This window comes from Amblyomma maculatum, unplaced genomic scaffold (genome assembly GCF_055883805.1).
Source record: "Amblyomma maculatum isolate TAMU_Amacu unplaced genomic scaffold, ASM5588380v1 scaffold_50, whole genome shotgun sequence".
Lineage (NCBI taxonomy): Eukaryota > Metazoa > Arthropoda > Arachnida > Ixodida > Ixodidae > Amblyomma > Amblyomma maculatum.
In genome coordinates, this window is record NW_028146775.1 from 102119 (window position 1) to 116556 (window position 14438).

Consider the following 14438-nt stretch of genomic DNA (forward strand, 5'->3'; position numbering starts at 1 on the left):
GTCCCTCATTAATTAGCTTCCCTCCGAATGCGCCGGACCGATACGGCTTCTTAAGGGATTACCCCAATCTGTTCTTGTCCTCATTCTTTCCAAAGGGGACTGACGTGGGTAATTCAGAGGCCGCCCTAGCCTCAATTTCCCCATCGCAACATGAGGTAGTAATATCATGCACCAATGTTTGAAAAGTCAGCTTGGTGCAAAGCTGCCCGCTGGAATTCTCTCGGTGATTATTCGTGCAATGTGGTCAATATGTGTAACCTGTAATGAGCCAAAGGTGCTCCTATAGTGAAGATAACGCCCATTTACTTGTCGTTCAAGGACGTACTTTCTCGGTATTCTGCACCTGCAACCGCAGTTCGTCACCCATACGTAAAATTGATGCTCTGGGCCCACTCGGTGGCGTATACAGGGCGGGCGAGCCCGCTGTTAGCATGCTGACGCTTTGTCCAGAACCTTAAAGCTCTACCGTTGACGTGTTTCTCTCTAGCACTAAAGCCCTCGTGTGCCACTACTGACATTCTTCATCTCCCCCCAGTGCCGCTGTTGCAATGTTTCTCAAGCCTTACGGAGCAGCTGCTCACATTTCTCTAAACTCTCCGACTGGGCTTTCTTTGCCTTCTCTCAGACCTCGCCTTCGGAATTGCTTTTTTATCCTTTCCCGGTGCACTCCGTTTTGCGCTACGTCTCAACGCGATGTTAAAACAGATATTTAATACTTTTGCCCTTCACATTTAATTCGTACATCGACTTATAATGAAGCGAGTGGGCACATTCCGGGGATAGGTCATGTGCGTGTTCCATAGAAGTCGTAAGACGCCCATTGCAGCCTAGTGGGTTGTACAAAATTTCCTCCGCATCGTCTGATAGGTATGCATAATTTACATGCTCGCGGGACCAAAAGCAGTGCAATTTTATCCAAGCAAGTGAAGGTGGATATTGTTATATAAAAAGTTATCTACAAGAAAAAGTCAAGAGCGCGTATGATAGAAAAATATTAAATAAATTAATTCATCCATAAAGTGATGGGCACATACCGGCAGGGTCGTCTGAGCTGCAGCCAATATATGATAATCTTTGGCATTGCTTCGGAAATTCTATTATGTCTAGCCCTGAAGTTTTCTTATACAGCCCGCATTTATGTTGGATCCGCCCCCAAGAACCTGAGAAGGTGCCAGCGGGGACAGCACGTTTTCGCACCTGGTTTCTTTCTCCGCCTTGGCCGATGTGTAACCTTAGTGCCTCTGTATGAGAAGCCCAATTTGGCCTTGCACTAGTTTCTCACGCGGAAATTTCACATTTAGGTCCACTTAAAATACCCTTTAATACACGATGCTGGGAGCACGTTGCAGAGCATTTTTCCAGCACTGGCACGGCAGATGTGTGACCGACAGCGGTGTTATATGCGGGCAGCTGGAATTGGGCTTGACGAAATACTTCAAGCATATATAGCCAGCACAAACATTCAAGCTTCATATCCCCTGAAATGCTCTACGAAGGAAGGCTGAGGTCAACATGTAGGCGCGCATTTTGCTAACCACGTGACAGCTGATGTGAGATTTCATTGGTTTAGTGTTGTTGGCTCCAGTGGCGCTAACAAAGCTTTTTTCAGCACGGAGCCCGCATACGCGCCTCATGTTTCCTCATATACGTCACGAGGAGCCGAAGTGGGCTACATGAGAACAGTCGTAACACCTGGCCCCAGAATAGACAATATGGGACCTGCGGAGTATCATAACAGGCAAGATCATTTTGCACTGCCTCTTTTATTCTCCACAAGATGCCGACGTAGGTACTTAAAAGCTAGCCTCAGCCAAACTTGCCAATGTAGGGCAGGCAGGCTCCTTATATTGTTTTATACTTAGGCCATAGTATGCGTGGGGGATTGTGTACCATTCGCAAGGTGCATTAACTTCAGCATATCTCTTTCAGCAGCTGCCGGAATTAGCACGCATAGAAAAATTACGGTTACACTTAGGCACCATATGTAAGGGTATGACGCGACAGCGTAGACTACCACCTGGAATAAATCTCCGTTTTAAATAAGACGTATAAAGGTGCTCGTTTGAAGTAGGAATAAATGAGAGACTCCTGGCTGGCTTATCCTGATATCACCCTTTCATATGGAAGGAGATGCCCGAGTTACCAGCTCCTGCCAAATGTAGTCTCAGAAAACCTGGGGTCCAGTCAATGAGAGCCCATGGAAGCTGCCAGCGCAATCCCCAACATTTTTCACTCGCAACGATAAAGCCAGATTTTCGGTGCACGGGGCCATTAACTCTATCGCTTTAAGGGTTATCGCTTTCGCTACTCCCATCTTGTCTGAAGTCACTTGACACTTACCCATGCTTGATCCAAATTTCAGCACAGAAACTACAGCGCACTGCAGTTCATTCCCGGCGTATTCATACACTTCATAGCTGTTAAAGATTTCCGGCGTTCCTGCATGTGGAAGAAAAGCGGCATTTTTTCAAGCGACATCGAATGCATTGACCCATCATCCTTAATGTCGATTTGTTTATATAGTTGGTTGCGAAAGATAAACCAATGCGCACTTTTCCTCGTAACCCAATTTTTGTACCTCGTCAAACTCTACACGGTCACTTTTGCAGTTACACTCTCATTACCAGTGGCAAACAAAGCAAATAATGATATCGCGACCTAACACTGAGGGTAACAGTCCATTATATATTTAGGACCATGATATATCTGTAGTGTTAGCACTCTTACCCACAATAAATAGCTAGGGTTATATTCTTTTATATATATAAATTTATAGTGTTGCAAAAGATCTCCATATATTTAGTGACTGCAATGAAATAAAAGTGCCGCGTAGTGAGCGGGAGGGAAATTATTGTTTTTAAAAAGAAACCTCTTTAAGGCATGCTTGGAACTCGGAGGCTTTTAAAACATATGGTAAAACAGTAAAACACTTTGGGGGGCAAGTTGATGCATTGCTTCTAATACCTGAAGCGCCACAACGACGGCACACAGATATAGAGACGACAGGACATGGCAGGCTGGCAATGTTCACTATTCTTAGGTTATACGTGTCATATGAGGTTTTCACTTCAGAAATATTAAGAGGCTTTCTAAGTTGTCAGGGGACCCTATGTCTTAAGTTTAAAATTTGATGCTCTCAGATCGGTTTTTAAACCACGTGATCTCCTTCCTGATAACACGATACTATTTCTATGGCAAATGAATGATCTCCACTTGCCTTCTTTGTAGAGCTCCAAAGAATCAAACACAATTGTTTTGTTATCATTCCAATTCAAAAAGTTTCCTTTCAAAAGTGTTGGTTGGGGACTGTTGACACTGAAAAAGAAGCATTGAATAAAATCTCCTCAATTTTTTTTTAGATAGCGAAGTTACCTTTGTGTTTTTCCACTGTATCGTTTGAAAAATATACTGTTGCCGGTTATATTGTAGCTTGCGTCATATCTGCATAATGTTTCACCTTCCGTCTCTTCTGTCGAGTTATAAACCCACAATTCGAGGTTGGAACTGAAGAACTGGAATTGAATGGAAATATCAGCAAATTATGTGAATTTCCGGCCGAATCCCTGCTTCACCAAAAAGCTTAAGACTGCAAGGATGCGGACGGTAATAAATAATCATGAAAATTATGCTGTTAAAAGGCGGCAAAACTGTGAACACGGAAAAACCGAACACGACCAATGGCGATGAACGATGACTTTTTTTAAAAAAAATGTCGACGGTATGGCATTACGCGTCACCGGTGCTAGCACGAGGGCTCCTGCCCATGCCTCTGACTGCTCATTTTTTCATGTCCTTAGAGAGATCGTCCCGATTCAGGACAAGGAAGAATGCCGTAGAGGACCTGATGTATGACGTGATAATGGGTTTGGCGGGATGAAGTAAAGCAGACGAGAATAAAGTTAATTGCTTGCTGCCACGATGATGATGGTATGAAGCCTGATCCAGGAAGTTTTTGGGCCGCAGGTCGCCATGGTCCGAAGGCCGAGGCTCAGGCATATCGCAAGGCATGGGCAGGGATGATGCGTTCACATGTGACGGCGTCTGGTTGGCGTGTCGTATCGGTGGGGTCTCTATGGCTCGTCGTGTCTTTTGGTTGAGACGGTGGATGGCAGGGGTGTGGGGAACGGCCTGGCCTAGTCAAATAAGATAGGCTGATGAAGAGCCGAGCGACGCGCACCAGGCGCCGACTGTCGACGGCGGAAGCAGACGCGAGGCACCGAAGCTGCAAGGCCAGGATGGAGTTAACGTACCCCTCACCACGCCTCTGCCCACTTCTTCTTCCATGTATTTAAAAATATGTTTCTTGCTTTCTTTTTCATTCTAAGCATATCCTTCAGTTTTTCCAAGCCCACGGGCTGCTGTACAGAAAGGACTGTGCATCTTCATTTTTTAATTTTACAAGCGCTCTGCTGAAATTCCGGCAATATAAAAATGTTTCACACTACTTAGCAGGAACTCCAAGATCGCTTTTATTAAAAGCAGAAACGAAACTTTAATAAGCGAAAACCTAAATTAATCTGTATCTCGCCGCTCAATATTTTGCACGCATGTTGGGGCTTAATATATCGATCTCCAGCCATGCACGCCTAATTGGTTAAATTGCTTATGTAAAGCTCCGTTCTACTGGATTATCAGTTAAGCTATTAAGTAATCTTAAAACATTGGAGAGTTAAATGTTAGATCTATGTGTCACATGTTGCGCTAACAAACTCAGTGTACAGAAAACGCTGTTTCATTTGCTTTGCTTCCTCGTTTTTATTTGACTTAAGAATTATCATCCTATGACTTTCTATATTTATAGCTTCTTCTTGTAATCCCGGAAGGAACCAACAAAGCAATTTATACTTTATTATCATTTTTATTCACAGGCATTAACGGCATCAGCAAAAGTTTCGGAAAGCACGAAACTAAATATAATTATTTTTCTCTCAAATATTCCAACAATTCATATATTTTGGTACAATGCAAGGGGAATGGAAAAAAACAGAATGAAGTTCCTGTTCGTATATCCGGACTACAATTTGTATGATAGTTGTCGGTCCGCCGCAATATCCAGCACAGACATCTTCTGTGATCATTAATTTTTGATACTTAGTATGGCGTCCACAAAACATACCCGTTTAAGACAGAGCTTCTTTTATCCACTTATGAGTTGTCCTCAGATAAGATATCCGTTTCCTTGTGGAGTGTTTACTATCTAGACTTCGCGAAGACCTTCGCTAAAGTGTGCTACTATGTTTTATTACTGAAATTATACATGGTAAGGCTGCATACTCATGCACTAATATGACTTGTTTTTTTCAGCGCGCAAGCAATTTTTACACACTCCCGATATTAAATCTTTTCTACATACTCTTCATTCTGGTGTTCTGCAATGCGCCGTACCCGCAACTTCACGTTTTCTCATCGGCATCGAAGACATGTCTAAGTGCGTTACCGTCTGATTAATTTGTTCACTCACTATTGTGTTCTTTTCTGTGAAGCAAAATACTATGATAACATATCCGTTATTCACGCCGGTGTTAAGACTGTATATGCCTTCTGCGGTAGAAAGAAAATGACACTACAGCTTGGATAAACATTACTTCATGCGGTCGCGGCAGAAATTAGCAATTAAATAGAGCTTTTCCTCAACGATAGCCTTCTCTCGCTATTCCTGCTAGCTTTCTGCTGTGCACGAATCCTTATTTATTGTAAGGTGTTTATTTTATCTTCAGGCCGGTAGGCGATGATCCAGTACCGTTGCTCGGATCAACTCTGAAGTGTCAACCAGGCTCCAGGCTCCACTTCGGTGCGTCGCGTGTGTTGATCCATCTTGGCGATTCACGCGACGAAAGGGCCGGCAGAACATAATAGGGTTCAAGCAGTCAACATGTACCGTTTTTGGCCACAGTGACGATGATCCAAAGACTGTCAATGGGCTCCACTATGTAATTCACGGGAGATTTTTCAAGATTGTGGCAGGGTCCTCGATAAAGAAAAAAGTTTCGTTGCGAGACCGGCAGTGGAGGAAGGCACCAAAGCCAAACGAGATAACCAGAGGGATATGAAGGGGGTTGGATCTCATGGTTCTCGACTGTGCTTTTGGTAAGCCTTTTTCTCAATTGCTAATGAGCTTGCCAGTTGTTGGCATTGCTCAGCATACGTGTTGGCTGCAGAAAGTAGAATGGTCTCAAAATGGTTAGGGCGGTAAAGGAGGATAAAATCAATGGTGGACATAGGTTCACGACAGTACAAAAAGAAAGTGAAGAACTTATTCGCGGTCGGCGTAGCCATGTTGTAGGCATGCGTGACAAAAGGCAGTATCCATTCCCCACTTGGACTGAGCTGTATCAATGTACATGGATAGCATGTCGTAATGAGTGCGCTTAACTTGTTAAGTCATGCGGTTTGCTTTGTTGTGATAAGCTGTTACACAGGTGAGGGATCTGGCACTGCTTAAGTAGTGTTTCGACGGTGTCGGAGGAAAATACGACCACGGTCAAGGAGCAGTTTTTTCGGTGCGCCGTGACAAGGAACCAGGTGATGCAGGGTGAACAAAGCAACACACCGCGCGGTGGCAGTTTCCAATGCCAATGTTTCCTCGCCACGTATCAGATGGTCAGCTACGCCAATGGCTCAGCGGTTATTAACAAAATGTGGTTTGAAGCCGGTCATAGATGTCGAAGCCGACGTGGTCAAAAGGTCCGCTGAGATAAGGCAATAGCTGCAACGCACCAGCTGCATAGTGGGGTACGTGGGTTCTTGCGACTTCACAGGCGGTACACTATCTGATGTATTGATGAACGAACCGGTACACGCCACGCCGAAAATATTGCAGACGCAGTCGAGCATGTTTTCAATACACTCGCGTGGCCATATTGGGATTCAGCCTGGACGAAGGTGCAGATGACAGCACGGAGGTGACCAGGAATTACGAGCAGTCCATTTTACCCCTCAGAATTGTAATTACGATAGAATCAGCGTGCAAGAATGACGAAGGGGTGGGCTTGACGATGAAGTGGGCGGGAAAGATAATTCGCTGAGGGCGTAGACACGAAGGTTAAGAATAAAGAAATCCACAGATTCTCTAGCTGCTCATTTAGGACGTCGGGCATCATAAACGGCGACAGGTCGTAGGCGCAGATGAAGTGAGACATGGAATTGTTTGCAAACGGCGAACAGAAAAAGGCATTAGGATCAGTGTACTTGAGTGTAGATCAATATATGACGTAGATGCCGTACTCCTGAAAATATATAGCCCAGCGGGTGAGGCAGCCAGACGAACCTTTGAGAGACAACCAACAGTTTGCGTGGTCTGCAACGACGTAAAACGGGCGACGGTTGATGTAAGGACGAAACTTGGGTATTGCCTGGTTGTGGCCAGACACTCTTATTTGGTCACAAAGTAGATATATTCCTCTTTGGTGACGGTGCTACTGGAGGAACTGACGAATATCGAATTCCATTGGGCTGCAATTACGCCCAGACCCAAGCCACTTCTTCAGTGTGCATTTCGGTCGGGCAGATACGATGAAAATGGCAGAGTCTGAGGAAAGACTAGTAGGTGACGTAAAGTATTCAATGCCTTATCACAGGCTGTGGACTAAGAGGAGTGGTTCGGCCAGCCGATGAGAAGGTACATTAAAGGGACGACAATACTGGCCCACCTGTGGATTAAACGGTGGAAATATGAGCACAAGTCAATGAAACTGTGACCTTTTCTTAAGATGGTCGCTTTGGGGAAGTCAGCAATGCCGCCACGTTTGCTAGCGTTCCGTAGAACGCATTACTTGGTGGCAGCGTATCCTAGTAATGTTAGCTTGGTAGCGGCAAAGTAACGTTCTTTCAAGTAGATTTGTAGGCCAGCTTCAGTAGTCATGTGAGTACGCGCTGAAGGCAGAGGAGGTGGGAAGGAAAATCTTTCGAGAAAGCGACAATGTTATCAAGATAACAGACATGTCTCCCATTTGATACCACTGGGAATATTACCCGTCACGTTACGTTCATACAAGCTGGGGGGGGGGGTGATGAAGGCTATTTTCGGCCCGTCAGCGGAAGCCATCGGCACTTTCCAGTAGGCATAACGTAAATCTAGGGACGAAACGACCTCTGGTCTCTGCAAGCAATCCAGCGCGTCGTTATTTCTAGGTAGTGGATAAACATCCTCGCGGGTAATCTTATTCAGATTGCGGTACTCCCCACAGAAATGTATCATGCCATTTTTTATTCATCACCAGGACAATGGGGAGGCCCGAGGGCTGTGGGAGGATTGATTGCATGATTGCCGTTTGATACACGTCATCGTTATTATCACGGATGACGTGGCCTTCAGTGAGCGATATGCAGTACGTGCGCTGGCTCAAGATCGCGTGCGTGCCGGCATCAGTTTTGTGAGAGATGGCCAACGCACCTCAAAGGTAGAGTGGCAAATTCCAAATGAAGCCCTGAAGCGCTGAGGAAGGGCCAATACTTGGTCGCTTTGGTCGGGCGGAAGGTAGGTAGCGATGGTACAATGAAGGGCGTCGACAGGAAGCTTATCGACTGTAGTCGCACGAGACGTCATGTCAACGGCATATAATAAAACACGATGGTCAGATATCACATGGGGAATATGATGGTCATCTCAATTTAGCCGAGGCACACGACAGCTATCGGGCACGGAAGAAGGTTGCAGAATAGAGGGCACAGGTGGCATCGCAAATTATGACAGAGATGAAATTGAATAGGCTGTAATGGTGCGCAGCGGTGGCAGTGTGCGTGAAGAGGACAGAGCCAGCGAGAGGCCGAGCCCAGGACAACGAGAGTAGAAAAACAGAAAGGTTGTCAATGTCTTCAGCGATAAGAAGCTTAGCTACGCACAGAGCACGGTCACACAGGGAAACTTTACACATGGGGGAAATTGCAACTTCAGCTCGGGCACAATCATAGCATTACGGGTCGAGGGAAGTTGTAGCCTAGCATATCTTTAGAACAGTCACATAGAACTATCTCGATTATATACGCAAGGTCGTGCATGATAACTTGTACCGTGCGTGCTGCCACTCGGTTGGTGCACTGAAAACTGGCTGTACAAAAACAAAAGTCGAAAAGCGGCGCCGTAACCTTGCGAATTTTTCCCCAAGGGTATCACTGACGGTGGACACGGTAGCGCCCGTATTCAGTATCGCGAAAACAGAAAGGCCTTCAACGAATGCTCCCTCTTCTCCCTACAACGAAGGGAGAAGAAGGAGGATTTAACGTGTTAGCCAAACAGGCAGGTCTTGTGCACGGAATTGCGGCATTCCGTTTTCTCCTCGCATAGGCCTCTGTCGCCGATACATCGGTGAAATAGACAATCGGCAAGGTGAAGCCGAGCGTCGTGTGGTGTATCGAGTGTGAGTTTGAGACGATGCAGAAGAGACACTTGGTATAGGTGGCTCAGGTTTTTATTGTTAAGGAATCAGTGCAAGGATGAGATGGCAAAGAGGGGCGACGTGGCCCAGAAGTCTCTATCGAAGGAGATGGAGCCATTGTCGATGGTTTCACGTTTGTTTTTTTAATTTTTTTTAATTGGTTCTCAGCAAGGCAAAGACTTTGTATCTGCCACACATGTTTCGCGGACACCTGAACCGCGCCGTGAGGGAAGGGAAGAAGGTGGAGTGAAAGTGGAAAGAGAGAAAGGGGAGACGTAGTGGAGGGGTACGGAGTAATTTCGACCACCTGGGGATCTTTAACGTGCGCTGACATCGGGAGGAGAGGTGAGTGGTGGCTGGTCCTGGCCCTGATGGGGCTGGGATAGGTATGCCAACGCCGCTTGCGGCGGGAGCTAGCCTGCCACTGAATTTTATCTGTTGTAGGCTGTCATTTCGATCGCCACCGATTAGGTGGTGGACGACGGCTGTTTCGGCGCGCACCTTTCTCTCCCTCTTCTTTTTTCTTCCTTCTCTACTTTCTCTCCTGTCCGCACGAGGTATTATTCAATCAGGCAGCGGAGGTGGCTCAGCTACAGAGCCAGTAGCAGGCCCGTGCATTTTATTTTTCTTCTTCCTACGCCCACAACACCAACAACAACAACAACAACCACAGCGCTGAAATCCCAGATCGAGCCAAGAGGTGGTAAAGGGTGGCTGTTCCTGGCCCTACGGGACTGGGCAGCACGAGGCAGCGGAGGTGGCTCAGCTACAGAGCCAGTAGCAGGCCCGTGCATTTTATTTTCCTTCTTCTTACGCCCACGACACCAACAACAACAACAACCACAGCGCTGAAATCCCACATCGAGCCAAGAGGTGGTAAAGGGTGGCTGTTCCTGGCCCTACGGGACTGGGCAGCACGAGGCAGCGGAGGTGGCTCAGCTACAGAGCCAGTAGCAGGCCCGTGCATTTTATTTTCCTTCTTCCTACAGCCACAACAACAACAACCACAGCGCTGAAGTCGCACAGCAAGCCAAGAGGTGGTGAAGGGTGGCTGTTCCGGGCGCTATGGGGCTGGGCAGCACGAGGCAGTGGAGGCGGCTCAGCTACGGAGCCGCCCGTGCATTTTCTTTTATTTCTTCCTACAGCCACAACAACAACGACGACGTCGCACAGCACACTAACGCCACTTCGTTTTGCCTCCACCAAAACGCAGCCACCGCGGTCAGAATCGAACCCGGGCGCTCCGGCACATTAGTGGGGCGTCTTACCACTGCACCACCACTGCGGGTCCCATGGGTTCGCAATTCGTTTTTGGAGTCAAGGAATCGAAGCTGAAGGTGGAGACACGGAAGCGGTTTGATCATAAAAAGTACTCTTCTATGGTAAAACGCGGAGGAAGCAGGACACTCGGTGGCCGAACTTCGGCGACTTTCTCTTCAATAACTTGTGGGATAGCCAGCACAAAGAACGGCCCAAACTTCAGAGGACAGATGGTCGGTTGAACGGGATGTAAGATGGTCAGCTGACGTCTGCCTTCTTGGCGGAAGAAGTCACTTTGCATGGCCAAGAACTGCTCCGCAGATGCTAGAGCAAGCGCCAAGCCAACACTGCCCTCGACCGCTGCGCCAGAGTGTCACAATGAAGCGCGTTGCTTCTATTGCTCATCAAAGCTTGACACAGTGTTAAACCGTCGCAGGAAGAAATATATTCCTGGACAGGAGCATTTACAACGTGCCGTCAGTCAGTTTTATGAGAGTGTGGTTCACTCTTTCGCTATCAGCATGGACGGATTGAGACGCTTGCAGAGGTAAACCATGACCAATTTAGGTGGCAAATGTGTCGAACAGAAGCTGAGCCCGTGGAAGTCGACGTTGCTGTACGCGGAGTTTACGTGCCAAATACAACAAAGAAAGGTCGGCTAGTTGGTGATTGGCGTTAGCATGCACCTTACAACCGCCGGAAAGGACAAAGAACAACGGTCAAGGAAGAAAGCAACACGGCGAAGCGCAGATGGTCGCGGGATGCAAATCTTTTCGTGAAAATGGACCACGTCGGCATTTCGACTACGTGGGTCTTGAAAGTACAGATTGGCAATGTCCGTGAGGAATAACAGGGCGTTGCTTAGTTTCATCCAATCGTCAAAACGAATGTAAGTACTGACGCTCTTCGAGGAGGCCAGCCAATCTCCAACGTGTCGTAGTCGGTACCAGTGAAGAAAGATGCGTCACTCTGCCATTGCAGTACAGAAAGAATGGGCCCCTATGGTCCTTCTGGAGCGTGTTCCATGGGGGCCGAATAGTTTAATCTGCGGCGTCGACGCTCCAGGGGGAGGACCTTAACGAGGGCCGGGGCGAGGACAGGACCTCCGCTAAGTGTACTGTGCTTAATTTAGCTTCAGGGTGGTACTCGAGGAATGAATACTTTTGCGCGGACCAGCTCTCAAAGTGTCAATCAGGCTAAAAACTCCAGTTCCCATATCTCTTCGCTATATATCTTGGGCGGCTGACTGTCAGGTTCATTACATAACAAAGCTAACCTCAAGCTTGGATATCTGAAACACAATTTTCATGCAGCCCCTTCTACAAAACAATGTATTTTCAACAATATTATTGTTTCTTCGCAGGTTTTTATTTATGAGCCATCAATTTCACATCATGTCTTACTGATCTGATTGACAAATCAGAAATGATTCATAACAACACATTTTTTGTACTCCAATAATCATCAGGTGTCTGGCATATGTAGGAAGCTTGCAAAAGTATTTATTTCGTTAAATATTCCACCACGTATGCATGTGTTGAATTACTTACCCTACTTTCATATGTATAACCGCGCTTAGACTGGAGGCCCAAAGTTCATTTAATTTCATGTGCCACTGAAATATTATTACTCTTTCCCCGCACGAATACATAGGGGAAATACTATTATATCTCCATTGCGACGATAGATAAAATATTATTAGCTGTCTCAGCTGTAGGCAGTATACATGCTAAAACACAATGTATCCCTAGAAACGTCAGCATTTATAGTCTTATTTTACTTACGTCTATCTTCATACAAATGTTTATTTGGTTACTGGGTAAAAGAAACTTCAAAAATTATATTGCAAGTATACTACTATTGGTCTTCAAAATATTGTATTTTGCCCACAAACTCTGGCATAACCTAATATAAAGGTAGTATTCACAAAGAAGCCAGACATACTATAAGTTAGTTGATAGCTGTGCATGTCCATTTACCTCTCCGACTACACTGTGTGATCTTCTATGGTGAGCTCACAAATGGATGAATACTTGAGCTTCACATTGTAACCCATCCTTTTGAGATTTCATCTAATGTAATCTATTCCTTATACAATGCAATCAACAAAAATCACCCTTTATATATCGTGATGTACCTAAATCCAATTTAATTCGGTGGTATAATTTATCTTATAAACTGTAGATTTATTTTCGTATAATTAAAAAATGCAAATCTAATGCTACGCCATCCCCTTAAGCCAACGTGATTTGTCACCATCACCTCTTACCCTAGCGTCATCTACACTCCGCTATGCGAAGACTTCAATCGCACCTTTGCACCACCTTTGTGTCTTAAAGACATCACGCTGTTTTTTCGAGGTAATTGCCGCCCCGTTGTCGCATTCTGTTGGTATCTGTATGTACAGACTTCGGATTAGTTTCTGTTGACACCGCTCGAAACTATTCTTCATCAGCTCGATGCAGAGCCGATAGTGATTGGCTACATAGAAAGTAGAAAAGCTGTAGCGCCAAGGTTTTGATTGTTTTTTCTTTGTACGTCACGGTTAGGCAGCTTGTCTTCGTTTTTAATGTCGCGTTTCTAGCTGTTATGGAAACCACCTCTCTTCACTCATATTTCTACTCTGGCCGTTTTGACCGATTACGCTGAAGAGACTTAAGCCATGCGATGACTTACAAAGTAAAAAAAGTACGAAAACTCTTAGCATCGATATTTACTGCATTACGTGACAGCTTATTGCACTTTGTTACTTCCATAATGAAAATTATCTTACATTGTGCCTCTATTATCTGACACATGTTCGCATATACTCGTTAACTGGTTAAGTACAAGCAAGATTACTAATCATAATTACAAACCTTCAGTTTAACAAATCTGCTAAACTGCCTTAGTGGCTTAGGTAGCGCCAACGCGTCTGTCTCGGGGTCCAAGTGCTTCTGGATTGATTCAGTATTTTCCTCGATCTCATCTCACATGTGCTGGTACAGTTGACACCTCCTGCCAACAGCGGCTTATGTTGTGATCTCTTAACATCATACAACCCCCGCCCAATCTGTGCCTGGCCACATCAAACCTCCTAACTGCCACCTGCTAGAATGACGTTGTGATTCCTAGCTCACAAAAGCGGCGACCAACTAAGCCAAGAAAGCCCTATACACCGTCGTCTGATTTTGTGCGGAAGTTTGTGTTAACATGAACAAAACGAAACATTACCTTTCGTATGTCGACTAGCGGGCCATTCGTCTCAGTTTCAATTATCTGGTCATTAGCTTGTGCAAAAGAAACAAGCACTGCACAAAGGCAGAAGACGGATGCTTGTGAAATGGATGCCATGCCACCGCTATGCAGGTTTATTTCCCGAGATTATCCGCGACGTTTTAACTTATATAGGAACGAGTGGTTATTATTCTCGGTAATATGAAAAGCTCGCATCGACATTTGCCTACGCAGTAGCAAAGTATTGCTTCTTTTTCGATATGTTCTGGCGCTATTGTTAAAGATTTGAAGTTGTATTTCACTTTCTTCTGACCCCAGCGGAAAGAAGCAACCTTTTAAAGTGTCTCAGTGCGTCCAAACCGCTGTGAAGTAAATTATATTTAAGAAAATGTTTTATAGGGAGTAAAACACCTGAATGGTCATCACTAAAGGAACGGATTCATTTTCAACTGTCCGGGTTGTTTTCATTTTCGGCTTTTTAAATAAAGCATGCACGGCAAACGACAGGAAAATCTGAGACGGCAGAGAAAGATCACTGAATGGCTATGATTTAGAAAGGTGCTGGGAAGTACGTTTATTATTTTCTGA

The 14438-nt window shown here is 45.6% G+C and overlaps 1 protein-coding gene across 1 annotated transcript in view; it reads right to left on the reverse strand.

Moving 5' to 3' along the window:
• The window catches only part of LOC146170773 (uncharacterized), a 32873-nt gene extending 18871 nt beyond the window's left edge, over nt 1–14002 (reverse strand). The window contains exons 1-4 of the mRNA XM_084586788.1: nt 13848–14002; nt 3373–3512; nt 3218–3315; nt 2341–2439 (exon numbers count right to left, since the gene is read on the reverse strand). Of these exons, the coding sequence (XP_084442914.1) occupies nt 2341–2439; nt 3218–3315; nt 3373–3512; nt 13848–13967 (457 nt within the window). The 5' untranslated portion in view covers nt 13968–14002. The remainder of the gene's footprint in view (nt 1–2340; nt 2440–3217; nt 3316–3372; nt 3513–13847) is intronic.
• Nucleotides 14003–14438: the final 436 nt, after the last annotated feature.